At 45.2% G+C, this 27,619-nt stretch overlaps 2 protein-coding genes across 18 annotated transcripts in view; one reads left to right on the forward strand and one right to left on the reverse strand.

Moving 5' to 3' along the window:
- The window catches only part of Btbd10 (BTB domain containing 10), a 65,739-nt gene extending 63,086 nt beyond the window's left edge, over positions 1-2,653 (forward strand). For all 9 annotated transcript variants that reach the window (XM_063251877.1, XM_063251880.1, XM_023563271.2 and 6 more), the window contains one exon: positions 1,187-2,653. In XM_063251877.1, coding sequence (XP_063107947.1) covers positions 1,187-1,497 — 311 coding nt within the window. In that variant the 3' untranslated portion in view covers positions 1,498-2,653. The remainder of the gene's footprint in view (positions 1-1,186) is intronic.
- A 362-nt stretch (positions 2,654-3,015) lies between these two features.
- Positions 3,016-27,619, reverse strand: part of Bmal1 (basic helix-loop-helix ARNT like 1) — a 93,703-nt gene continuing 69,099 nt past the window's right edge. For 6 of the 9 annotated variants that reach the window (XM_063251875.1, XM_063251873.1, XM_063251871.1 and 3 more), the window contains 11 exons: positions 23,879-23,971; positions 22,635-22,752; positions 19,538-19,687; positions 16,811-17,057; positions 15,256-15,362; positions 13,740-13,890; positions 12,834-12,922; positions 11,035-11,143; positions 8,736-8,829; positions 4,666-4,768; positions 3,016-3,686 (listed from right to left, as the gene is read on the reverse strand). In XM_063251875.1, coding sequence (XP_063107945.1) covers positions 3,526-3,686; positions 4,666-4,768; positions 8,736-8,829; positions 11,035-11,143; positions 12,834-12,922; positions 13,740-13,890; positions 15,256-15,362; positions 16,811-17,057; positions 19,538-19,687; positions 22,635-22,752; positions 23,879-23,971 — 1,422 coding nt within the window. In that variant the 3' untranslated portion in view covers positions 3,016-3,525. The remainder of the gene's footprint in view (positions 3,687-4,665; positions 4,769-8,735; positions 8,830-11,034; positions 11,144-12,833; positions 12,923-13,739; positions 13,891-15,255; positions 15,363-16,810; positions 17,058-19,537; positions 19,688-22,634; positions 22,753-23,878; positions 23,972-27,619) is intronic. The other 3 variants (XM_063251876.1, XM_063251874.1, XM_003465707.4) reach the window with 1 other exon arrangement.

Consider the following 27,619-nt stretch of genomic DNA (forward strand, 5'->3'; position numbering starts at 1 on the left):
AATGGTGGGCGAATTTTAAAGACTTTCGTAGTCCAAGAGAAATCAAGGACAAGAGAATACCTTTCTGTCAGTGGTCCTGCTCTTCAGATGGCGATAGACTTGGAAGTGCTAAATGAAGGAGACATTTTTACTTACACTCAGCTACCTAACTTCGGGTACCCCTCATTCCTGTCACTCATAGACACCAGACATAGCTAAATATGCCAGCTACCGATAGTGCCTGCGTGTGTTCCCTCATGTAGCAATCATTGACTGAGCTCTCACTATGTGAGACTACTTTCTGGTACTCTGATCTAAGTTTAGACCCATTGCCTGTTGTTTTGTAGTTTTAATGCAGTCATTTACATATTCTCTGGCTGATTTCACTTTATCATAGTGGCGGAGTTGAGCAGTTTCAGTAGAAATAGTGTCCCCACAAGACTGTAATAAATATTTACTGTGGCCTTTACAGAACATGTTTGCTAACCCCTAGTCCAAAGTGGGAAGGAAAAGCCTATGATAGTTTCTATGTGCAGTGTATCTTTGGAGAAATTGCTTTACTGGTAAATAATTAGAAAATTTCCAAAATGTATGAGTTGTTAATTTTCAGTGACTGTGAACCAAAAGGAGAATATTAATTAGAGAAAGCTGCTTTGGAAATGAAAATCTAAGTCAACTGCTTGGCTGTTGGGATAGTCAGTAAAATGATGTAAGGGATTAAAATACGGGCATTGCCAGCCTAGCTGCAGAGTAATGTAGAACTAGTTGGAGAGCTGAATAGTCATTTAATAAAACAGAAAAAATCTTAGGGCAATATAAAGACGAGATGCAGTAAACTGTAGGCCTTTAGGTTAGTTCATCAGGTGAGGAGAATGGATCAGATATCAGAATACCATATAGAGCTCAAAATCTGTTGCATGTTGTATATCATCATTATGTTGGGGACCTATCTCTTCCACACTTAAATAATTTTTTTTTGGTGGTTGGTTTATTGAATACCTGAAAGAATATTCGAAGGTTTTCTGAGTTACATAGAATTTTAGTTTCTATTGAACTGATAACTAGGTAGATGGAATATATCTTTCCTTTGTTGGTTTTAATTTCCATTTGTTCAGCATTTGTACCAAAAAAAAGCTCAGGACTAAATTAGATAAAAAAATTACTCTGTGTATGTGTATCCTGTTTTTAAAATTTATCTTTCCTCCAGGCTATCCTACCTACAAAGAAAAAGTAAAGAAAAGGCCTGGGGGCCGCCCAGAAGTCATTTACAACTATGTCCAAAGACCCTTTATTCGAATGTCCTGGGAGAAGGAAGAAGGGAAGAGTCGGCATGTAGACTTCCAGTGTGTAAAGAGTAAATCTATCACCAACCTGGCAGCAGCTGCTGCAGACATTCCCCAGGACCAGCTGGTGGTCATGCATCCTACTCCACAGGTGGATGAGCTGGACATCTTCCCCATGCACCCTGCTTCTGGCAACAATGACCTCGATCCTGACGCACAGAACCCAATGTTGTGACGTTGTCGTGGAAACCATAGCATGCTACTCTTCGCAGTCTCATTCCGCACTGCAAGGCCACTCTTCTTCATTGTGAGGTGCACATGTTTAGGGTATTGCAGTGTAGGTTTGTTTAAAGACCAAAGGTAGCTGAATGGTTTTTTAAATGAGTACAACTCTAGCATCCTGAGGTTCCAGTTATAAAAATGTATTTGTTTACCAGTAGGTTTGTGACATTGGTTCTTTGTATGGGGACAGTCCTTTTTCACACGTTAAGTCTTTTCAGAAGTGATGGGAATTGGCAGCTGGGGTGCTTTCAATAAAGACTGATACTTATCACACCCCAGATAAAATGCAGAATATTATATAGTTGCACTTTATAAATGGTGGTTAAATGGAACTGTTCAAGCCATTTTATAGTTGTGATGTATAATATAATTTAATAAGTGCTTCTATCAAAGTATTCCTTCAGTAAAATGTGTATAGTTTGCTGCCCATGGTGAACAAAATAGTATTTATCTTGGGCTTATTTGAATGAGGATGAGATTCAGTGCTCATATCTTACTGGTTCACTATCTCCAGTGCTGTTTCACCTTTTGAGAGTGAGTCCGTGCAGGGAGTGTGAACATCAGAGGTGGTTTATTACCCAGTCTGCCTTACCCTTAATCTGTTCACAGATACTTATTTACTAATGCTTTTTTCTTAAGCGTTATGAGATAGGAAAATGAAGTGTTTGCTCTTCATTTACTAAATGATTGTAAACTCAAGTTTTTCATCAAAATAAAATTCCATTGTTTTAATGTTTCAGACCAACTTTATAACCACCTTGGCAGATTTTTAGTCATAATTAGATTTTCTGTCTTACTGGCGTAAGTAAAACTAGCAGTTAAATAGCTTTTGAAAGGAACTCTTAATTTGGTACATGTGTGACAAAGCACCTAAATTTCTTACTAATAATAAAATATACTATAAATCTAAAGTAACCAAAAGCTGAAAAGAGTATTTCCTGTCTACCCTGTAATAAAACGAAATGACTTTACCTAAGCTTAAGAGCCAGCTTCAGATACTATTTCCATGTTATTTGCATTATATTGTGCTGCTCTGCTTAGCAGATTATTTATACAAATGTTGTCTTAAATATTCTGTGGCCTAATTCAAGAAAGAATCAGAAATAATAGGTGGTTTTGGGTGTGTGGTCTCTTAACGCTTGAAGCTATACAGTTGGAAATAGTAAAGAAAGGTAGCAGTGGAGAGAAGTCAGTTCATTGCATGTAATTGTGAATATGTAAATTCAAAGGATTTGAACTTTGTGTGTAAGCAATAATAACTTTGTTTTCACATAAATCAAAATGGCAACAATTTGGAAATTAACTTTTTCACAACACCTCTAGCATGGAGGAACTGATATAAATCCCAGAACTGTTATGAAGATCAGAAAGGCATTGCAAATGCTGGCTGTTGGAACACCCACAGGTCAAACTGGTGATACAACCCTAAAGCATGTAGGAGTTTTTCTAATTATTTGAAGCGAGAACAGTATTTATAGAACAAGGGAAACATTTATTAAAAATATTTAACTGTCTAATACATTATACTTTAACCCATATTTATAGTAAAGGATTCTTACAAGGAAGAATAAACAGCTTTATGATACAATTAGTATAAGAAATATCCACATGGGGGACTTCTTTGTAGTGTAAAAACACCATACATCTGAAATGACCATTTGCATATAAAAGCTACCAATGATGCTTCTGTGCACAATGATTAAAAAATTCAACACAAACAGAATCCAAAATATACAAGTAATGCAAGCTATCCACAGCTAGCCCAATAATCAATGATGAGGAAACACTGGAGCAGGCTTAGTTCCACTTTGTCTGAAGTTACACATAGTAGGATTGACTTGTATCAATGGCTCTGAGATGGCTTTTATGAAGTCAGTACATAAAAGCTGTTCTCTCCCTATCCAGTAAGCTTCACAGACCGTAAAACTCCACCAGTAATGCACTTTGATACTGTAGCTGTTGCCAAAGCAACATGTAGTGTTTACAGCGGCCACGGCAAGTCGCTGAAGTCAACAGGGCCACCCAGCCCAGCGTCTGCTTCCAGGAGGCTCATGATGACAGCCATTGCGGCCTCATCATTACTGGGGCTACTTGATCCTTGGTCATTATCTATCATGTCTATGCCTATGTGGGGGTTCTCACCTGTGAAAAGAGATGAAGACTGGTCAGTGATTAAAATAACCAAAGCATGTTTAGATCAAGTGATTTCTAAGTTTTTGTTTTGTTTTGGTCCTGGAGATTGAATCTAGGGCCCTGTGCCACTAAGCTACTTCCCCAGCCTTTTTTGTTTTGTCTTGCGATGAGGTCTCACTTAAATTGGTCAGGCTGGCCTTGAGCTTGCAATCTTTTTGCATCAGTCTCTTGTGAAAGTAGTATAGATGTGTGCTGCTTTTAACAAGAAAATTATATTTCACAGTACAGTGAGACAGGCTGGTTCTGGGGCTATCCTGGCAATATATATTATATATTATAAACAGAGTCCACTGAAAAACAGTATACACACTTGAACAGTTTGCCATACTAACAAATGTCTGCAAGCTAGTGGTCACTACTTTGAGTACCTCTTAGAATTTTACAGGCCAAAGGTTATTTCTATTAATCTTATGATATCAATAAATTTAGTATTAAAATATTTATAAATTTATAAGAGTTTTTCTTTTCCTGGTGTATACATTTTTTGGCAGACTCTGCATATTATATATAATATGTATTTATATATGTATAAATATGTTGCTGTTTTTCAGAGATAAAAACCAGAAATAACATAGTGCTTAAAATTCAATAAATGTTAAAAATATTTGTGTTGACTTCATTTTAATATTCTGATAACCAGAAAGAATGGCAAATAGGAAAAGGTTGGCAAGAAGATGGATGAGATGGGAGAAGCAAACTGCCATCATGTAATGACTTCTGATACCCCCAGGAGATTATGCCTCACACGGAAGTAAACCTTGGATCCTCATCAAAACACAACCATTAACGTCAACCTTGAAGCATTTCAACAAATTCCAAACCTTTACTTACTAAATTTTTCTAGAACTAGCTTGTTTGGTACATTCAGCTCTTAAAACCTTCTATATGCCAGAGTTTTCCAAGTCCATTGCAGTGGAAGTGAACTTACCAAGAATAGAAGAACTGTCAGAATATGGATAACCTGGGTTCTCTTGCGCCTGCCCTGGTAGTAGGCCACTGGAAGGAATGTCTGGAGTCCCTCCATTTAAAATCTACAAGCAAAAGGGGAAAAGTGTGAAGTTTTCCACTCTTGTTAGGAATTTCTGTCAGTACCACGTGCAGTGTCCCTTAGACAATGAAGCATGTTGGAAAGAGAACAGTAGGGGGAACTCCAAGCGGGTTCATCTCATCAGAGGCTTTCAAACAAAGATGTTCAGAATGGTCATAGTAGGAAAAAACGTCATCCCAAAACATTTTATCTGCATCTGATAATATAGGTGATGGAAAGGCTGAATAAAATCCCTGACTACTGAGATCCTGCAGCCCTCACACTTCTTTAAGGACACAGCCTAATGTCAGAGAGCCTGGCTGGGCAGTTCCCCTGTAAGGGAGTAAACATGGCAAAGAGTGTCTCAAAAGAAGAAATCATGGGTTGCTAACAAGCTGTGAAGTGACTGCTTCTAAAAGGAGTCACAAATGAGCAGCAAAACATCAGAAATCTTTCATGATCAGGTGTATTACTGGTACCAATTTCAGTAACCTCCAGTTTAATTTGAGGGCAGGGCCTTGTCACTCAGGTGCATCTAAAAAATATTTTTAAATTTGCAACAGGTGCTAACATTGTCTAGGCTAGATGGAAACTGATCCTCTTGCCTCAGCCTCCTAGAGTGTTGGGATTACAGGCTTGTAGCACCATGCCAAGCTCAGTTAACTTTCTTAAGGTAGGCCTCTGAGAATGTCCTATTCCTCCATGATCACTCCTCGTCTTTAATTCTGTCTCTTAAGTCCCATCCCCCTCTAAGGTCCCGCCCCTTGACTTGAGTCTCACAGAAGCGCATTCTTTTAGAAGTACTGTATTTGGACCAATGCAGTTTGGTAGCTGCTGGCTTTCAGAAGTAGTGATTTTAGCTTTGCCAGCAGGTGGCATTACAACTTTGTTTCCACAGTCAGCTTTTTGGTTGGGACCCCCTCTATACTTTTTAGAAATTATTGAGGACTCCAAAGAACTTTTGTTTATATAGGCTATATTTATCATGGTTTACTATATTTGAAATTGACAGATTTTTATCTGTATTAAACCTATTACATATTAATGTGAATAATAACATTTTAATGAAAAATATTTTCCAAAACAACAAGAACAAAGTGAGAAAAATGTTATTTACATTTTTGCAAATCTAATGCCAGACTTAAGAAATTTCAACTGGATTCTCATCGCTGATCTTCAGTCTAAAGTATACGAAGGGTATTCACCTCCCACAGATTAAGTAGCTGGAAAAGGGAGGCATGTTTTAATAGCTCTTCAAGTAACTGCAGTATTCTTAATACTCTTTGATATTACATCAGCATTTGACATGTGGAAGTTTCTTGGATGCTAGCTGCAGTATATAATCTGAAACCATATCAAGTTTTTTGTACTCTTGTTATTAAAGTACACCGATGTATCTTGGCATTTTGCATGGATCTTTTACTGTTGAATGACTTAAGTATCTTGCACTGGTCATTTATAGGAGAATGCTGCACTGAATTTTGCAGATCTTCCAGATGTTGACACGTTCATTATACAGTCAGAATATCACCACTGTTGTCTGTTTTGAACTCCAAGTAGCAGATACAGGTTTTCTAAAAATTCCGATTTTTGCAGAAAAGCCCAAATTTATGAGAAACAAATGCTGTGGGTTTTCCTTGAAATGAAAAATGTGTGCTAAATACTCAGTCTTTACAGCAATAGTTCCTTAGAGGACAAATGACAGTCGTGAAACAGGCAGCTGGTTCAGCCACAGCTTAACCATACACATGCTTTTTCTTGAGACAACTGTCCTGCTCCGTGTGCAGCACAAGTGCATCACAGGAATACTTTTTACTGCTTCATTAAGGATTTCTGCAATGACACTGGCCTTTAAATTACTTGCTTCTTACGTGTGGTGGTGAAGAATACAATGACTTCTAGCAATCTGGTGCCACTGCTTTCATTCTTGCAAAAGCACCAGCAGTTTTACTCCCAGCACTGTTCTTGCACTAACAGAGCACACGGTGACACAGTGAAAAACAAGAGTAATGTTTTAGGATTATGATAATACCTTTGACCCTGCGGACACCTGAAGGGGTACTGGGAGCTCCCCGAAAGACCACGGAGGACACCTGCCGAACTGCTGCTCTGCCTGAGCCTGCCATGGTGCCTCTAGATGTCCCTGTTCTCCTGGGCTCTGGTGGCTTACTTAGCCTCCCCTTTTTAGCTTGATCCTGACTGAAATAACTGCAGGCTAAATGACAAATTCGAAGGTGACTGGGAAGGGCCATCTTTATCTTTACTCCCGTGGGTCTGCTGCACCATTTATGGTGAAGTCATTTTTAGCTCCATCTTGTCCAGGCTGCTTTTCCTATAAATCCTGCCCTGTGGATCTGTCTCATTAAAGAACACATTCAAAATCTCTTCTCCCAGACCCATTGTAATAAACCCTCTAAAGAAAAGGGAAAAGTTTCCATAAATGCCTCAAAAGTACTTGGGCCTTTTATGGTACAGAGCACAGCTTTGGACTTTTGGACGTTGTTAAAAGAATTGGAAGTGACGGAACCTGGATTATAGTCCAGGGCCTTATTGAACAAATGCTAGGGAGACATTTTGTCTCTTAACATTTAAACACATACTGGATTGATAAAATCCATGCAAGAGTCCTTCAATAATATCAAAAGGTCAAGTGCCTAAACTTGACTTAAGAAGCAGAAACAGTGAGACTACCCTAGAGAGGCATGGAGAAAGAACAGAAGAGAACAGGAAAAAACCAGGAGCTCAGCCAGCAAACAGTGGGATGCCCAGAAATCATCTGTTGGTTTTTTCTGAGTCACTCAAGGGACAGTTACTCTTACATACATGTTCTCAAAACAGAACTTCATTTACAAAGATTTGGGCTGTCCTAACAAACACTGCCCCCATGATAAAGAAAACTAAGGTTTAGAAGTTACGCGGGGTTACAAAGCTGGGCTTCACACTGGGACTGTGGAACTTCTACCATGCTCTTGCCCTCTAAGTTTTTGGCTTTCACCTCACTCTTTTAGGGAGAGCAAAAGGCTTTTTCAGATGGAAGCCTCTGCAGAAGAGGCACACATAAAATGGGAGTTAAAGTGCCCGGCAGAAGCAGCGGTCCTAGCTTTACCTTCTTCCTTGCCAGCGACCCTGCCCAACCACCCGCCCCATCCAGTGGCATCAGCATTGCTTCTCGTGGCAACCCCAGCCTCTGAGGAGCCTAGTTTTGAAAGTCTCTGCCTTGATTTTGATGTAATTGTGCCCTTGCCCATGTAAATTCCTGCTTTCTCTGTCTCTGCTTTGAGAAATAGAAGGAAGACTTCACGGCCCTTGGGGTCCTTGCTTTGTCCTGATCCATACTGACATCTGGTACTATAAGTGGATTTATGACTTAGAGTAATACGACTAGGTTTGTAAGTTCTTTGGCAAGATAAAAAATGAGTGCTTTCCAAACCTCTTTGTAGTGTAATCTCTTAGCAGCTCTCATGAGAGCTGGTGACTGATAACACTGCCTGTGCTCAAGTGCAGGAAATCCAGGCAGCAGACCCCCAAGTGTTCTGCAGCTGGAAAGCCGGCTTGACTTGCAGAGCACTGCTGGTGCTACTGGGGTTTACAGTGCCCGCGCTAGACACTAATGCTGTCTCCTGCTGGCAGAACTGCCGGCAGACCGACAGACGAGTTTCTAAGTGGTTACTGACTGATTCCTCCCCCTCAGGGAAACGTGAATTGCTCCCCCATTGAAATGAATGGGTGGCTCCTCATCCCTTACAATGTTCTTTCTACCTTTCACATCCGCACAGAATAAAGCCTCTTCAGGATATCAGTAAACCTCCGGAGCTAGTCCAGTCTGCCTTGTACTTAATCTCGCACACATCCATGAACTTCCAGGAAGAAAAAAGTCCGCTGGTCTCAGCAGTGGAATAGTAACTGTATGCTTCCACTCGTAACATTTCAGAACTTGAGCGAGAGGCTCTAGCCTAGGTCATCAGACTCACCTTCTTGCCTCCTGGAGAGGAAGCATCAGGGGGAGGCGTACTTGTAATGTTCAGTGGGCTAGAACCACAGCTGGAAGGGGACGACCCTCTTATCCTGTCACAGGAGAGAAGAGTTTGTTACGTTTTTCTCAGATGGTGCATTTTGTTAGGGGTACGGGAAAAAGGATGAGGATCTGGGCCTCTTTAGAGACTGACAAACTTTTTCTGTAAAGGCCAGAGAGAAACTATTTAGGCTTTGGGCCATGTGGTCTCCATGACACTACTACTCTCTACCAGTGTCGCTTGACAACAGCCATGGACAATATGTAAATAATTGAGTATAACTGTCAAATGAATTTACAGAAACTCATGATGAGATGGATCTGTTCTGGTTCCTGGTCTGGAAGGCACACCCTGAAATAAACATTTCACAAAGCCCTTACATTAGTGTTTGGATTCTTTTGGTGACTTTTTTTTTCTTTTGGATACAGGGAATCAAACTCACGACCTCATGCTTGGCAGGTGCTTATGCCACTAAGCTAAATCCCCGGCCCCCTTGGTGAATTTCAAGTAAGCTTTTTTTCCTTGTAAAATCCAGGTAAGCTGGTGAGCTTAAAATTTTAACCCTACATCTTTGATATCAAAAATCAGAAATCAAATGATTTATCTTCTCTATATGTGTCATTTAGCTAGTGAACACTCTTAGGAAATGGAAAGTCCCAGGGGTAGCTCAGCCATACCTACAAAGTAACCTAGGAGCAGAAGCAACAGGTGAGAACAGATCTGGGTCTTATATCTCAGCAGAGGAGATTTATAGAAGGAAAGACTTAAAACTAAATCTACATAAACTTGTCAGGCTGAAGGGCTTCAGAAAAGGAAGCCATGGCTTGGCACTGAAGCTGAGCTGAAGTCTGACCACCATGCTCTCAGCTACCCCACGGGTGAATGCAGGTTTTGGGTCACCTAGGGACGATGCTCTGCTGCTCAGAGGTCTTGTGGCTCTTGGCTTGTACAGTCTACTTCTCTAGATGTGTGAGGGAACAGGTTTTCTCTCTGTCCTTAATTAGCAGCTCTTCGAACACAGAATTCAACTTTATATCATACTCTCAGCATATACAGATGGCTACTAATTGCTTGCTCAAACAACTGCTGTGTCTGCCAAATTTCCCTGCTTATGAGTGAAACCACTGTTTTCCCAGGTTCCCATCTTGGCATTGCCTTTCCAGGACACTATTCCATCTTCAACCCTGGCCTTTGGAGCAGTGATCTGTATTCAGGGTCAGCTCTGTAGGATGGGCCTCATTCTACTGCCGTCTCTCCCTGGTCCAGCGCAGCTTCCACAGTGCTGATGCTTTGCTTGCCTGCTGAGCATCCTGCAATGAATGCGAGCCTACAGTTTCCTTCAGTCCAAACTGCTTGACATTATTTTGCAGGATTATAAACGGTCTTGTCATAGCCCTGTGGCTCCTTCCTACCTGAAGTCTGCCCAATTAGCTTGGCTGCCGTTTGACCCTGAACATGCAATGCACCAGCGTATTTGGAAGTGTGCCTTTCTGCCATCCCTGGCTAATAGCAAGCCAAACCCCTCCTCCCTTGCTTGTCTCAGCCCATCCATTTTTCAGTTAACATAAAACACCTTCTCAAAAGACTTTAACAGGTACTTTAAGGTTCTGGAAATCCAGGATTCTGATACTACATTTAGTCTCACACCAAGCACCAGGTGTTCAGGGTCTGCTCCCTCATCTCCTTCCTGAGGCAGATGCAAGCAGCCAAACCTGCTGATCTGTGGGGATAGACTACAACTGCCACCTGCGAGGATGAGTGCCCGTGTGGCCCACTGGGAAACAGGTCAGCCTCCAATTCTCCAGAAAAGCAATCTAGAGGCAGCAGGGAATATTAGCCTTTCCCCCCTTTACTATGATTATGTTCCATTACAGGTTTACATTCCTAAGTATCTGTCAATAGAAGATCCTTGAGTCATATATGAAGCATTAGGAACTGAGCCTCCCCAAAAGTCCCCTTTAGCTCTGAACTATTTTGGTTTAGCTTCTTTATGTAAGGCAGGGTTTCTAAATGTCAGCACTCCTAATAATTTGGACTGGTGCTCTCTTTGTGGGGATCGGGACTGTCCTGTGGACTGTAGCATATTCAGTAAGCAGTATCCTTGGTTTATAGTCCCTGGATGTTTAGCAGCAACCTCCCAACCACCAGAAGTATCTCCAGACACTGCAGGACATTCCCTGGGGAGACACGCTGGGGAGGAGGCATTATGTGGCTTAGAACCACTAGTTTAGGGAAATAACCAGAAGGTGTTACTTGCCTGTGGATTTCCATGATTTCCTCCGCAATCATTCGACCTATTTTTCCAGCCCCAGCCCTGGTTCCCCCTGGAATTCCTGGAACAGCGGGGTGGGTCCTCTTTGGGCCACCTACAACAAAGAAATCTGAGAGTGGGAAAGGGGAAAACTGAAGGAGAAATACTGTAATGCGTCAGAATCAGTTCATCCCTTTAAAGATACCCTTTAAATTCCACACTGGGGTTGTGCCTTGTCAGGAAAAGACCTCACAGCAGAGAAATCCTTAAGCTTCTATCCAGGATCAGAGGCCGTGTGTTGGCATGGGGCAGGTAACTGCCTTCATGCACTGAGAAAGTTTACTGGACACCACTGTGCTATGTGCCATGGTTACATCAAAAGACACCGTCCCGGCCCTCAAGGAGGAGCTCTGTCTAACATGGCTGGAGCAAAATGGTGAATTAGGTAGGGTAAACCTAAGACACCCAACATATCCAGGGTCAGGTACAGCCTCTGGCAGGGGTTAAGGCCACAGTGACTCTTGAAGGAGGAGTATAAATTAGCTTGGCAGAGAGATAAGGAAGGAAAATTTGGGGTGCAGTGACCAACATGTGCAAGAGCACAGAAGCACTTGGGAGTCCATTCCGAGGAGTCCGGGGACGAGGAGGGTGAAACTGGTACAGGAAGCACCAATCTGATCCCCAGGGCTCTCAGATTCCATGCTAGTGAGTTTGGACGGTGCCCACAAAGGGTGAGCACCATGCACTTCCCTCAGAGGATGTGCTGAGTGGGATTTCATTTCTACAGACAATGAACTATAGCTGTGTATCACGTAACAACAGGCTATATTCTGAGAAACGTGTCATTAGGCAATTTTGTCACTGTATGACCTATTCGTATCTAGATGGCATAGCACACACTTGGTTTATATGGTTCAGGACACAAACCTGGACAGCATGTTTCTGTGCTGGACTCTACAGGCGAGTGTAACATAGTGGCATTTATGTAGCTAAAAGGATCTAAACAGAGTGAGTCCTGTGTGATGCTCCATATTCCCATGGCTGCATGGTCACACATGGTAGGAATTTTCACCTCCATTATAATCTTATGGCACCACTGCCATATTGTAGGTGTTCTGAGTTGACTGGAATGTTACAAGACTGCCCATGACTGTGACAGAGATGAGACAGGGAGCATGAGTTCAGAATAGGCAATTATCTGCGATAATCTAGACAACAGATAAGGAGGGTTGAGGTGTGCCAGGGATGATGGGTTCTGTGATTCCTGGTGGCTCTGGGTGGCAGTTGGAGAGACCGCTGTCTCTGTCTGGAGCTCAGGGGAGATGCCAGGCTGGCTCTGCAGATGTGGGCGTGCACCATGGGGAGGTGGTGACTGAAGCCATGCGTGTAGACACAGTCCCAGGAAGGACGAGCCCAGGTGGAAGCAGGAGCCGGGGTGCTGTAGTATGTGCCCCAGCACCACAGGCTCTCGGCTTCCAACCATAGGAGGTTGACATAGTCACCCAAGAGCACTTCACATCAAACCACTGGGCAACAAAGATGAAGCAAAGCATGAGAAGGTCAGGGAACTTCAAGGGTTTTAGGAGTTCAAGTGGCCTCAGTTCAATGCATTCCCGAATATTCAGATTGAGCAGAGAAGGTAAGATAACAGCATCCTTGGTACTCATGGGGAAATAGGCACACCATCCCTCTGAGACTTCCCTACTTCTGCAGAATGTGACAGCAGGGGCCCCTGAACAGCTGGGGCAGGGGACCTAGCCTCAAGCAGCTTCTCATGGTGGAGCCCTGATGTAGGACATAGTTACCTTCTCCAGAGGGCAGCATGCTGTCCATGCTGTGGGGGGACACGGTGAGTTGCGGGAAGCTTGGGTCCCCGCTTTCCAGGACGTTGGCTCTGTGAACATCCCAGCAATAAGGAAACATGAGTCAGACCTGCTCAGAACTGTGCGCCTTTCAGCTTGGCCAAAGTGTCCAGTGTCCACTCTGGACCTGGACAGGCCAGAAAATGAAATACCTGAGTGATGCAAGGTCTCCTCACTGTGGAATAACACAGTGCAGGCACCTTGGCCCCATATCTCACCACCCGCCTGGGCCTTCCTAACTTGTGCAAGACACAGTCCTGTGAAAGTGGTGGCCCTGAGAGCCAACTGCTACTGGCTCAGTATCTCCTCTGGCTCTAGGCCACAGCACAGCCAGTCCCTCCCTCACCTCTAACCTGCTGGGGGCAGGATTGCACGGGCAAGGAGACCATGGGGAGCAGAGTCCTTCCCTCCTGCTCACCTTCAAGGTAGCAGCAGCCTGTGAGGAAGCCTTCTGGCTACTAGTGCTCCAACCTGCTAGGCACAGAGACCTGCCCATCCTCAGCAAGGCCAACAGAGTTAGTCCCCATGTGAGCCATCTGTGGACATCAACCCCTCCTTCCACAAGTGGATGTCCAGGGTACGGGCCTGCAGAACTCCAAGGCTGACTGCTTCATCCAGGACAGCCTGCTGTTTCCTGGAGTGACTGCATGGGCCAGGGCTTGCATGTGCATTGTAAAGCTTGTCATTTGGTAACAAGCCTTTCTGGGCCCTGCCCATTCTGGGGCTTCACAAGAAAGCAGGGTGGCATTAATGACGTGTTACTGACTATTGGCTGTACTTTCTCCAGGTAAGGATCCCAAAGCATCTCCCTTTGAAACAAGGGAATGTTTGATATAGAAAAATACTTACAGAACAACAGTGTTGGTTGAGACAATATATTCTACTTCCTTGGTCCATGGGTTCATGAAACTGAACCATCGACTCCGTAGTGTGATGAAAGAACCATCTTTGATTTTAAACTTATAGCAATTAGTTGTAATCTTTTCTCTTGTCTGTAGAACTAAAAATGCAAAGAAACCATGAATATTGCTGTCTCCTTAAACCGATGTCTGAAACAGGAGGGCCAACACCAAATACTAAAGGTACTTAGACCCCAATGCCTCACTCTTTAATAAGCTACGGGAGCCAATGGTCAGTGCGTCAGAGGACAGCCTGTGAGGGTCTAACTCACAGCCTTTCAATTTGCTTGTTGGTGGTTTTGTTTGTCTTTGTGCTGTTGTTTTTTTCTGCCGCAGTCTGTGAACCTGAGGCTTCAGGGAATAATGCAATCAACTATGACAGGAACAGTCAGCAAGTCACTGCCCACAGCGAGCCATGCTCTCTTCCCCATGGTGCAAAGCCCTAAGGCAGTATTGGACTTCTCTCATTTTTAAGAAATGTAAATTGAGAGCAGCCACTGACCTCTGTTTCATGTAACGAAACCTCATAAGCCTTGAGCTTTCATGTGACTAATACATCAGGAGCACCTTTCAGGTGCCAGGCCCTGGAGACAGGAGAGGACACAGGATATGCCTCCTGCCCTCCAGAGAGACATGAGTCAAGGGTACAGGGAGGAATCAAGAGATCTTCAAGGGGGAATCCATTTGTCAAGAGGAGAAAGAGGAAAGAAGCCAGCAGTGCGGGAGGAGCACAGGGCCAGGCAGGGTGGCACCAGTGAGAGGGTGGAGCTTGAGCAGCCTCTACCGGCAGGAGCGGGGAGTGAAGAGCTGGGTGAGGGCCAGGAGGTGGGCAGGGTCTTGAATTTGGTGCCTATCAATTCCAGGCTTGAAAGTAAAGGCAGGAGGGTTGTAAGCAGGGGTGTGACGTATCAAGAGTCAATCTGTCCGAGGACAAACGGGGTAACCGTGGAAGATGGTCTGGGGGTGAAGGGAGCAGGGAGACCTATAGGGAGTTTATCTCAAGTCTGCAGTGGGCACAAAGACTTAAGCAACGGTCACAGCAGTGAGGGTGGTGAATAGTAGACTCTGGAGATGCGGGCTGAAGGAGGGGACAGTGAGGCGGGTGGTCAGTTCCTCAGGAGGCTGCCTATGGGGCCACACCATTAGTCTAGGAGGAAATATGGGGGGGCGCATGCTTGTATGGGGAAGAGAATCAGACCAGACAGGGCCATGCTAAGGCTCCCCCGGTGTGGGGAGAGACTCTGAGGAAGTGGTACCTTCCAATAATGCTCCACCAAACAGTCCACTGAGGCATTTGTAAGGGGACAGACAGTGCCCGAGGCTATCAGCCTTCTGGCCTTCCAGCGGTTTAGCCCTGAAGAGTCCTGGACTCCCGGACTCCCACAGCGCAGGGCACAGATTCACTGGAAGGTCATATGGACTCATCTAGAAGCAGGGGTGTTGATTTTTCAGACAGCCTGGCTTACCTTGCCTGTGACATTCTGCAAGATGTCCTATGTCATCTTGATGAAAATATTCATAACATGATGTGCCTAGAAGTTCTTGTGGTAAATATGCCAAAATAGCTGTTGCCCTAAAAAAGAATAAGGGAATGAATTTTTACAGAGAAAGCCATTCAGACAATAGCTTGCTTATGGCAGTTGAGGAATCTGCCACAGCTTAATGAAAGCAAGGTCAAAGCTGAAGGCAAAAGGCCAGATGGGTTTTCAGAGAGCTTACAATAATGGGTCTTTTTTTCCCAAGCTTTCTGAGTTTAATCAAGGCTATAAAAACATGAAAAGAAAGAAGCCTTTCAAAGGGACTATTATCACAAGAAATCAAATTTTAGGAGGTTTTAAAATGGCAACTCTGTATTAATCAGGTAGAAATGTAAACCCCCATGCAAAGCCTCTCCTGTTCCCTGCCAACTTGCACCAGGAAGCCCAAATCCAGCTCTAGCAACTTGGGCATGTGGCCTTAAGAAGTGGCTTTCTCTTTTTCTAGTACTTTCTGGCTGTTTCCAGTACCCAGAAAAATTATTAACCTATTACTATTTACAGGCAACAGCAAATTTGAGACATCTGAGCTCTCGGCCCTGGTTACCGATTACATAGGTTACCTGGTTACCTATGAACCTAGTGGGAGCCAGTCCCCAGGTTGGACTTCAGGTCCTCTTTTGTGAAATAAGGAGGCTGGACTAGACCAGTGTTATCCAAGTGAACTTTCTGCAGTAACAGAAATGTCCTATGTGTGGGGCTGGGGATTTAGCTCAGCGGCATAAGCGCCTGCCTTGCAAGCAGGCAGTCGTGAGTTCGATCCCCGGTACTGATAAAAAGGAAAAAGACAAAAAAAAAAAAAAAAAAAAGAAAGAAATGTCCTATGTGCCATGAGCCAGGTGTGGCTATCTAGTGCTTAAAATGTGGCTTCTGAGCCTCAAGAGCTAAAATTTTTATTTTAAGAGATCAAATTCAAATTTAAGTATGAGGCTACCATAGACAATGGCTACTGTATTGGATTGCTGCAGACTAAATAACTGTCCCTGGGTTTTATATGCCAGTCAAGGTAACACTTCATAGATTTAGACAGTATGGCTGCTATATCCTTTCAGTCAGGGACATCAAACCACCCCACTTATCTTTTCTTTTTTCCAATACTGGGGGTTGAACACAGGGCCTTCACACTGAGCTGTATCTCCAACCTTTTTTTTTAAAGTTTTTCTTTTGAGATTGGGCCTTACTAAGTCACTGCTCAGGCTGGGTTTGCACTCATGATCCCTCTGCCTCAGCCTCAGGCAGCTGGGATTACAAAGCTGTGCCATCAGGCCTGGCTTTGACTGTCTTTATATACCAAAGAATAACACAGAAGGAAAAAAATTTTGTATTTACGGAAATACCCAGTAAGCTTCATCTTCAGCAGGGGTGCTCATTGCTTCCCTCTCTTCCTTTGGTTCTCAGAAACGCGACCTGACAGTCCAGTGTTCTGTTTTTCAACTCATAGCTAAAATGTTCTATGGTCATTGGCAGGTTACATGTAGACTCTTACCTCTGGTCTACAAAAACAAACTTTCCATCTATTGCGTGCCGAGAAACATACTCCATAGCTTTCACCCTGATTTCCCCGTTCACTGGTTGTGGGACCACGTGTGAATGCAGTCGGCCAATAGCCACGAGGCAGCTGAGGTTACACCCCTCATTGTCTGGTTCATTATCTTCATCCAGCCCCATCTTTGTGGGGGGCCAGCTCTTCAAATAGCCTGTGCTATGGATTGTGCAGAAGCTTTTTCGATCTGCTAAAAAGCAAAGTCCATAGTTGGTATCAGTGTTGGGGCAGCAGATGTTGGAGCAGAATACAGGTGGAGAATCAAAATATTTTAAAAACCAAGGCTTCACTCTCCAGAAGTTAGCATCTAAGTGAATGGGCCAGACAGAAATAGACAACACTCAGCCAGTATCAGGTATCCTTGGCAGAGCCAGGTACACCAAGGGTACAACACACACCCAGGAAGGAAGGTAGAAATCTAGCCGGGGAGAGGAAGTTCCCAGAAACCAACATAGGAGGCGGGCCGAGAAGGCCTGAGCAGTCGCTAGTGAGTAGCAGATGAGAATGTACAAGAAACAGCAAAGAGCTCTTGGGGGCTCGAGTGGAAAGAAAGAGCTAGAAAGGCAGGCTGAGAACAGATTATAAGGGCCATGGGTTATTTGCTAACAATGCATTAGGGTTTTTGTTTGTTTGTTTATTCCTCCCACCAGATAGGAAATGCAGAGCACCCAGAAGTGGTCAAATGGGAAACAGCAAACTCAAATCATGGAGCAGAGTGGTGGGTGAACTGGAGAGAGCAGAAATGGAACTAGAAAAGCTAGTTCACTGGCCAATGACTGACGATGAAGATCATATGACGGCAGAGAGGGGTGATGGCTGAGGAAGCAGGAGAAATTTCTGAGAAATGTGAAGAATTTGTATAAATATCATGCACAAAGGAAAGAAAGAAAATAAGGACGGTTGCCAGCTGTCTGGGATTGGGTGGTTGCTGTTGTCATTCATGACAGAAGAAAGAGAGAACACAGATGAGACAGAGAAAGTGGAAAGATTTACTTTGGGGCACATGCAGTGTGGGCATCTGTGGACTTCAGTACCAGAGAAACTGTCATGGCGTGTTCACCGGGCTCCTATGACACGGCGCGAAGCAAATCAGATGTGCTTGGGTGGAGACACGGGAAATGGAGAAGGCAGACTTTAAACAAATGACCACACAAATAACTACAGAACCACACTCAAGAAACCCCAGGAGAGCCAGCGGGATGCCACAGGAAGACACAGGGCAGGCTGAAGCTGAGTAAGAAAGTGAAGGGCTGGAGGACGGGGAAGAAGTTCCCATCCGAGGCCATGGCAGTGTCACCAAGAAAGGGAGTCGCCTGGCTTGGATGTAGGAAGTAGTGACAGGCATGGTGCTGTGTAGTCATTTTAAGTATTCCAAACTTTTCTTCAAGAGAAATGGGGTACAAAGGTTGTAAACGGGGGATGGACAAAATGATTTGTTTTAAAGTGGTTATTTCGGTAGCTGTGTGAAGGGACGGGAAGCCACATGGTACCTTGCATGGTTTATGTGGTGGCCCCCAGGCCTCATGCATTTGCATTCTGCATTTGTGATTGGTTCATTGTCCAGAGCTTAGATTGGGGGTGTGAGTACTACACTGGCCTAGGGGTGGAGCCAGGATGTGATGTAATGGCAGGAAGAAGGTGTGTCTCACTCTTTTGCCTGTTCCCTCCTTGCTGTTTGTAGCCATCACTGCGGCCCAGCCATGCCACCCTGCCTTGGAGCCAACTGAATATGGACTAAAACCTCCAAAAACTAAAAAATAAACCTTTCCTTTCCCAACTTTAGTCATTAGGTATTTTGTCTCAGTAAAAAGTAACTAAGACATCTACTTTGCCAGAGCTGTGCAGTGCTGAGAGCAGCCTGGATCTAAGTGACAGTGGTGAGCTTGGAGACAGCTACACATACTCCAACACAGTGCCCACAGCTGGGGCTGCTTCCTGTGACAGGACTTGGTAACTAACAAAAGGAGAATGAACGGTGAGAGGGGTCAGGTGCCTTGCAGGCTGCCAGCATGAACAGCTGGCTGCAAGGTGGTACCATGGACACTAGGGAGGGCCTCCAGTGGCCACACTGCATGTATCATGTGTGAGATGCTCAGGAGATGGTCAAGCTGGGAGAGCTGCTAGGCAGAACCTATCTGCAGTTCAAAAGCCAAGCCTTGGCTAGAAATGTAAGCTTGGAAGCTACTGGCACATAAATGGCATTTCAAGCTATGGGAGTGGGTGAAATTTCCTGTGGATCAGTGTAGTTACAACAGAGAAACCCCAGGACAAAGGGGAAGATCCAGAGAGAGGCTGGAACGGCAAAGGGTGGGGGAGATGAAAAGAAGGAGGCTCTGTGGAAGGCTGAGGAAGCGGACACTGCAGGTGGGAACGGAAGAAAATGCCCATTGCATGTGGCAGCACGAAGGTTCCTGGTGAAGTCGGCAGTGGTCTGGTGGGGGGCCAGGAGGCAGCAGAACTGTGGGAAACCTTTCCCAACTACACAGGATAAATGGAATTTAAACAGAGGGAGCCTTTCCACAAATCTCTGTCACCATGGCAACATGTGAGGGCTAGCATAATGGGGCAGCAGCAGCCCCGTGACCGGCCGCTCTGGCCAGCTGGGAACCGCTGACCCTACACTCTGCCGAGACCTTCATGCAGAAAGCAAGCCTCCTTGTGAAACTGTACCTTTTTTCTTTGAGCAGGTGGAGGGGAAGTCCTTGTCTTCCACCTTTACTGAAGGCCTGTTACACTTCATCCTACAGAAGAAAGAACGTCGTGCTCCAGAACATAATCGAGACGGCCCGGGGGTTATATCTGTCTTAACTGGAAGTCCAGCTGCAAATCAACACACAAAACGGGATGACTGAGAGGAGTGTTGTCTGGCCGGGAAGGGAATGTGACCTTGAGCAAAGTCTTTTCCTCCACTGCCTCACTGTTTTATAATCGTGACGCTGAGAAGAACATTGCTCTCTAGCTCAGATCTCAAAAGATAAACTAAGGCTCCATGTGCTGTTAATTGGGAAATGTGGATCAATCACACGGAAGGCTCTGCTGACAAATGGCTTAGGTGCAGTAGAGGAGAAAAAAAACAGCACAGCATTCCTGTCCCACAGAAGCTTCCAGAGGAGGAAGGGAAATGGACATATACGGGGAAAGGGTAATAAAACAGGGTGACGTGTCGTCAGTGCCACATAAATGCGAGACATCCTGTGCTCCTCAGGGGAAGAGCCTGGGCTGGTACCCAAAGGATGGGTAGGTGGTGGATACTGGAATGGCAGGGAAGTGAGACTTTTAAATCCTCAATCTGGCTGTAGGCCAGAGTCCCTCACATGCTGTATCAGTTCAGATTCTTGGCCCCATTCTAGAGCTGTGGCGGTCCACGCAGAGCCATTAGCTGCATACAGCTGTCAAGCACTTGAGTGTGGCTTTTCTGAACTGAGATGTGCGGTAGCATGACAGGCACAGAGAAAGGTTTCAATGACAGTACCAAAAAGTGTAACATCACTTGCTAATGTTTTATAATTATTACATGTCAACATGATATTCGGGATTTATTGGATTAGATAAAATAAAGGCATTCTTCATTTTATGACCGCGTTATGGTTCTGCAGCTTGTTAAGCAGACTGGTTGCTAAATGAGAACCTGTCATTACAAGGTTCAGGACAAAGAGATGGTCAAAGGCAGTTTCCACTGGATGACTCTGCTTTTACTTGCATAACTCTTACTGTGCTATACTGTACAGTACCATCAGCAGAAAGTACAGTGCTCCATAAATGAGGTGTACTGCTCCATGAGAAGACACTGAAGTCCAAAAACCAGATGTACAAAACTGTACCCCAAGAAAGTCCTAAATCCAAGCAGCAGGCCATTGAGTCTGAAGGGTTGCTAAGCAGGTAAGTCCTTCAATGAGGAATGTCTGCATATCGCTAAAATTATTTTTACTTTTTAAAATGTGGCTACCAAAAAATGTAAAATCACACATGGCTCGTGCTCCTGGTTTGCATTTTGTTCCTGTGGGCTTGGACTGTTCCAGACCAACTGAGTTTACATTTGGAGAGGAAGGCCATGCCGTGAGCTCCCGGGGGTTGCCCATGTACGCACCCCGACCATCCAAAGGTGGGGACTTCCAGTCACATGGGCTGGAAAAGAGCTCCCCACAGAGGGCACAGGAGCAGGGCTCCCCAGGCCTTCTCTGCTCTCCCCTGCCTCCCACACTGCCCCTCCATTACCCTCCTCACAACACCAGTCCCAGCTGCCTGCTCCACCGACTGGCTCAAGCCGCCCGGGGCCCCGCTCCCCACACACTGTGCTCCGACAGTGGTCTCCGGGCTCTGCACAACCGAACCTATCCACAGATCATGTCCTCTGTCCTTTTCCTCCCTTTGTCATCTGGCAAACATTAATTCATCTTTTCCAGCCTACCCCAACTGTCATCCACTCGGTGATGCCTGTCCCGGCACCCACATGGGAATGAATCATCTGCTTCTCTGTGCTGCCATTATTCTATGGCTGCGCCTGTGGTACAGGCCCTTTCTCCTGCCTGCATGGTCAGGGCTGCAAAAGCAGATGCCAAGTGCACCTTTTTCTCCATAGGTCACTAAAAAGATGCTAAGGCCAGACTAAAAAGGGCAACAGTCCAGGGCCTAGATTTTATTTTAGGAAGAAGAAAAGTGCCTTAATTTTAAAGGTATTTTAAATTACTTTTGAGACAAGGTCTCATTGTATAGCTCAGGCTGGCCTTCAATTCACTGTGTAGCCCAAGCTGGCTTCAAACTCACAGTAATCCTCTTTCCTGAGCTTTCTGAGTGGTGGGATTACAGGCATATGCTACAACACCTCACTTCAAAAGGATATTTTAAAAGAGATTCCCTGGCAGCATTTCCCTCAAGGATTAATATGCAATGCTTAGAAGAGGAAACTAGTTAGGCCGTGACTTCACTGGGCTGAGGTGAGTATTATACTTGCTATGGGCTGGGATCCGTCCTGCACCGTTTGTGTAGGACATCAACATTTAATTCTTGCAACAACTCAGTAAAATAGGTACTGTTTTGCACACAAGGAAACTGAGGCACAGAGAGGGTTGGTAGCCACACAGCTAACAGGTGGTCGAGCCAGGGCATGTGCCGGGCAGTCAGCCTCTAGAGTGTGCCCTTAGTATAAGCGCTGCCTAAGCAAGCACAAGAGTCTGCGCTCTTAACCACAGAAGTCACACGGCTTGTTATAGGGTCGCAGAGAAGACAGTCCCGGGGGACCTAGCCTGGGACACACCGGCGGGGTGCAAGAGCAGGACACTGGGAGCCCCTGTGAATGCTGGTGAGGAGGCTGTAGGAGGGAGCCGGGGAGAAGCCCAGCTAATGAGAACCAGCACATTCACAGCTTAAGGTTTCTTATTGCTCTCTCCTGAGCCTGCATGTGTGCAGCTCACATGGAAAGAGGAAAGAGTTCTGGTGGGACCCATCTAACCAGTGGGAACTTCTGGAGTCTGGAAAAAAAACAAAACTAAACTAAAAACTAAAAGTCTGAAAAAATCAAGTCAAAGCAGCTGTTCCTCCAAGGAATTTAGCTATTAAATCCTTTTCTTCTTTTTGTGAAATCCAACACAAACTCCAAAGAACATAAATAATAATTTAGCCACAGATAGCAGCTGTGACCAAGAGAAAGGCAACAAGGTGAGCAGGGAGAGGCGAAGGCCACCGCACACACCCCTGCCTGTGCTCGGGGGCGCCTGGCCAGGTGGCCAGAGCAGGCTGCTGGGCAACACTGGGCCTTCCCTGTACTCACTTTTTGCATCTATGAGCCGCTCCCGAGGTGCGGTGTCGGAGGAGGAGAGCTGCTCCTTAACTTTGGCAATATCTTTAGGATGCAGGTAATCAAACAAACTCTGACCAATCAGATCGTTCTGCAGGGAGGAAATGTTTAAAATGACAAGTCCAGCTCACATGAATTATGCAACAAATGCTCAGCCTGTACATGCTTTGCCTCCACATTATTTATGTTTACTGTTGTACTGGGGTTGGAACCCAGAGCCTCGGATGTGTGTTATACCACTCGGCACCCCAAAGCCCCTGTTTTGTATTTTTAAGCATAAGAATTTCTAGCGTTTCATACACCATCCTGTACATGTGTCCAGCCCTCAGCCTTCACAGACACAACGAAGGAGGCATCAGGAGGGCGACTTCGATAATGAGGGGGAAGTTTCAGTTATATTCAGTTCACCCTCACAGGCGAGAATCTTCTGTGCATTCTTCCCAACTTCATTCTGATGCCCATGAGTTCCCCAGAAGGCCCAGGAAGAGGGAGGGACAGGCTGGCCCTTTATTAAGCCTGGCCTGTCGCTAAGCATCTCATGGTGCGCCTCGGCTGCCTTATCAGTTCACAGAGATCATAAAACTTCTGAGACTAACAACAGTAAGATTTTTCAGGAAAAAAAATCACATTACTACTCACTTACATAAATGCTATTTTGACTCAGTGCTGCTCACCAAGCTTTTATACAAATACTGGTGCAAGAATGAGCAAATGAATGAATGAACAAAAATCCTGGGGACACAGTAGGCAAAAAGCTTGGTTCTAGAGCTTTCAGATGTCACCCTTACTTGAGTCACAATCAGTTGTGAAAGGAGTGGGCAGGGACCACCCATGAGGTGAGGAAGCCGAGGCTCAGGTCACTGGGCACACAGGATGGGCTGGGTTTCCCTGGACTTCAGTCTCCCTGTCCTTTCTCCCTTGTCAGGAGCCTCCCCCTGCCCCAGGCCATGGTGGAGGGATATTTGTTTTGCAGCAGTAAGACAGCTACACAGTTACTGATGGGATCAGAGCCAGACCTTCCAGTGTAGGAAATACAGGACATATAAAAAAATTCTCCTAAGTTTAAATTCATTTCTCTGTTAAGATGCTAAGAATTTTCTGGAAGGATAACTGCGCATGTGACACATATGCTTAAGGATGCTGAAAAATGGGGGCAGGGGGTTCTGACTGTTGCGAGGATGCCAACCCAGTGCCAGCATGAACAGCATGAACAATACCTGGCTGTAGTTGAGGATCTTGAAGACAGACTCTGAGACAAAGAGTATCTTCCCTCGGTCACATCCTACGACAAATAAAAATCCATCTGCTGCCTAATCAGGAGAAATGGATAATCAATTTATCACACTTTGGGATACAGGGTTTGTACTCACTCTGACAGTAAATCAAGGATTTGTTTGCAAAGTTTCCAAAGCACAGAAAAGATCACTGATAGTTTCACTAGTACTCAAAGACAGGAAGCTTAAAACAAATGGTTTGTGAGAATAGCAAGACTCTAAATTGGATATATATATATATATATATATATATATATATATATATATCCGCACACAATCTAAGGACTTAGGCAAAGTCCAAAAAGTAAGCTCTGCGAAACAAAACCCAATGCTCTGTATAATAAACACTAAAGAAAAATGAAATAAGCTTTGTTTCAAAATAAAATTCAGCTTAAAATGCTTCTTTTGAAGTTTGTTTTTTTGTTTTTTTTTCTCTTTTGGTACCAGGGATCAAACTCACAACCTTGTGCTTGCCAAGCAGGTGCTTACACCACTGAGCTAAATCCCCAGCCTCCTTCTTTTGAGTTTTTGAAGGCCAATTTATCACATTTCAATCTCTAATTATAGCAGTTCTATGGAGAATTACGGAGTCTGAGATTGAAAGGACCTTTTCAGATCAGAAACCCCTCCCTGACATCTCACCCTCTGCTCAACTAGAACACCTTCACCTATAGGCAATCTGTGATTTTCAACACCAAGCGTGGTGGCTGTGTTCTCATCTCTATGCCGAAGCTCTGGAGTGGGGCTGGATCACTGGTATGGTTCTAACCCCATCCCATCATGATTCACATGCAGCAGGGTGGGAAGTACTGCTCTCAAATATCCCTTTGTTCAGGCTATTTGTAATCTAAGTACGATAAGACAACTTCCCATCAGATTCTTCTTACCTATTCTTATGTTTAAGTACAAATAAAAATCTAAAATGCCAACAAAGACATTTGGAAAAGCAACTGCAGCAGGCCAATGCCACAGCTACCGCACCAAGAGCCAAGGCTATGCCTGTGCACACATGAGTCCCCCACAGTGGACAGCCTCTCAGTTCTGTCTTCCAGTGACAAAGAGGCTGCCTCCAACTCCGTCATATGCTTGCGCTATCCACTCTGCTCCCCTAGCGCTAGCACCCAGTGTGGCCATCACTTCTGCTTGTTTGCTGGAAAAGTCTAGAGAATCTGTTTTCCAACAAAGGACTTTTGGGATGTGGCTAAATTCAAAGAACCAGGAAAGGAATTCATGCCCCAGAAGGTAAAGGAATGACGGGTGGGATGGCAAGAAGAGAAGGGAACAGAATCGCTACTGCCCTGAAACGCTGGCAGACCAAGCTGCCAGGAGCTGGGGATGACCTTTTCCTATGTTAGGTCCCTCATCAGCCTGGCCCAGGAGCAGGGCTAACAGTGAGAGGGAGGTAACTTTCCAAGCACCATCTGCTGGAAACCTCATTCTGTCAAAAAACAGAGTATTAATAACCTCCTCATTTGCCTTGCAGAGTTTCAATGTATCACAAGCTAAGAGTCTTGGGCTGTCAAGGATGTGGGGATCTGTGCTAAAGGAGCTACTGTGCTGTCCCAGTGGGAATGCTGGATCGGCAGGCCTGAATGGACACAGAGCAAAGCAGGTTACTACACCTCCAGGGATAGCTGGGGTGGACAGGGTCAGAGTCAGGAGGCTCCACATGCCCTGCTCATTTCTCCTAGCCATCAGGGTTAGGTGTGGGGGTCCGGGGCCAGCCGGGCAGAGGCCATGAGCACACTGAGCACCCAGGGCCACAGCAACACCATGGCCAGGCCTCTTCCTACGGCAAGCACTGCTCATGAGTAAAGTGACACAGAAGCCCTGGTAAGATAAGTCTAATTTCCAAATCTTGGGGGAAGAGTACTGAAATTCTAAACAATATGGCTCACAGATACCTGGCACAGTTTATTCAAAATCCTTTTAAAATTATTATGCATCTGAAATATACATACAATGTCTTTTATTAACAAATCAAATTGCCAATATGGTATTTAGGACCAACAAGATTTTCAAGATGGCGACTGCAGGGCAGTCATCAGAGCGGGGCTGCGGTGACTGTGCAGGTTGTGTGTCCATGAAGCCAGCACAGACAGCAGCACTGGAGATGCTCAGGCCTCATTTATATTCGACTCCAGTGAGTCCTCTGGGAACAAGGACAGCTTCAGGGGAAGGACAGGGAGGTGGGGGCAGAGTTAGCGTCTGAATAACTGGGTCCTGACAGGAGTAACCAAAGGGCCTCTATGAAGTTTCTGGAAAGCCTAGGCCCCACCTGAAACTTTTATCATTGAGTTGGATGTTCCTAGTGTAGTGCCAGGCATTCAACAATATATAAAATGCTTGAACTGGGGAATAAATGAGAAGCAGTGGCCAAGGGGTACATCGGCATTTGAGATCCACAAGTCAACACAGTGGCAAAAGGTCACTAAATGATAAGCTGTGCTGTAGAGCCATTTAGTCGGTTTTGACAGAAATAAAAAACCCTATCTTGAGCTCAAAAACATAAGCTGCATTTTTACAATATAGAAAAACCCTGCCCTGACAATGTTTTGTGTACAAGAGGGGCAGGAAGGAGCCGTCTTGAAGCTGCCCAAACTGTGGCACTAAGGTGGCTTCTATGTCCGGCTCAAGCTCAGGCCAATCAGATCACAGCTGAGGTGATGAACTGGGATTGTGGCAACTGCACTGTGGCAAAGGGATGTGGCCCTGGACAGTGTGTGTGGCAAATGGTTCTCAGGAGGCCACTGTTCAACCTCAACCCCAAGCTCTTCCAGTCCACTGCAGAGGCTGTGCATGTGTCTCGGCACCCTGCCTGGAGCTGGGGGTAACCGGTGACATTTTTCTGGATAACCTCAAGTTCAGTGTTGGGTTTCTGAGAAGGCGAATCTATCCCGAGGCCACAGCCTCAGCCCCTCACTTCCTTCTGCTTGGTCTGAGGACTCACACCTGGCCCCTCCACCTGGCTGCACAGAGGAAACCAGTGAGCATGCACACTTAGCAAGGCCATCTAAGAAGACAGAAAGGACCTGGGTCCTTCCTGCTGACTTTAGCAACCACACAACAGCCCCACACAACCCTGCCAGAGCCAATTACACTTGGGTGACAAATTTCTATTTTTTAAAAACAGTCCTGGGGACTTAACCCAGGGAAGTGCTTTACCACTGAGCTACATCTAGTTCTGGCCCTTCTGAAGTTTTACTTTGAGACAGGGTCTTGCTAAATTACCCGTCCTGATCTCAAACTTGTGTTCTTCATGCCTCAGCCCTCCCCCCGGCCCCAGTAGCTAGGATCACAGGTGTGCACCACCCCTCCGGTAAACAACTGTATTCATCTATCAGGTCTCTGTTCCTTGATGCTCAAAGCTCTCCCATCTGACAAAACATGGAGAGAGAACACTGGAGCAAGGAGACAGGCCAGACTTACAGAGGCCCTGAGGCTGGGGCGAACTGCAAAGGGGGGTGACGATGCAAAGGTCCAGCCGGACCACCCCTCTTTCCTAGGGTTCTGCAGACTTTTGCTGGAACACAGAGGCTGAGATGCCACAGGGGTCTGAGCAGGTAAAGTCACCCTCTGCTGTCTGGAGGGAGGCAGCAGGTATCCTGCCTTTTAGTTACGTTTCCCTATTTTTTATTTTCCAATATATAAGAGGACAAGCTTCTGAAGTCAGCTCTTTGCCCT

The sequence above is a fragment of the Cavia porcellus genome, unplaced genomic scaffold (genome assembly GCF_034190915.1).
Source record: "Cavia porcellus strain 051 isolate PalLab524CR breed Dunkin Hartley unplaced genomic scaffold, mCavPor4.1 scaffold_6, whole genome shotgun sequence".
Taxonomy (NCBI): Eukaryota; Metazoa; Chordata; class Mammalia; order Rodentia; family Caviidae; genus Cavia; species Cavia porcellus.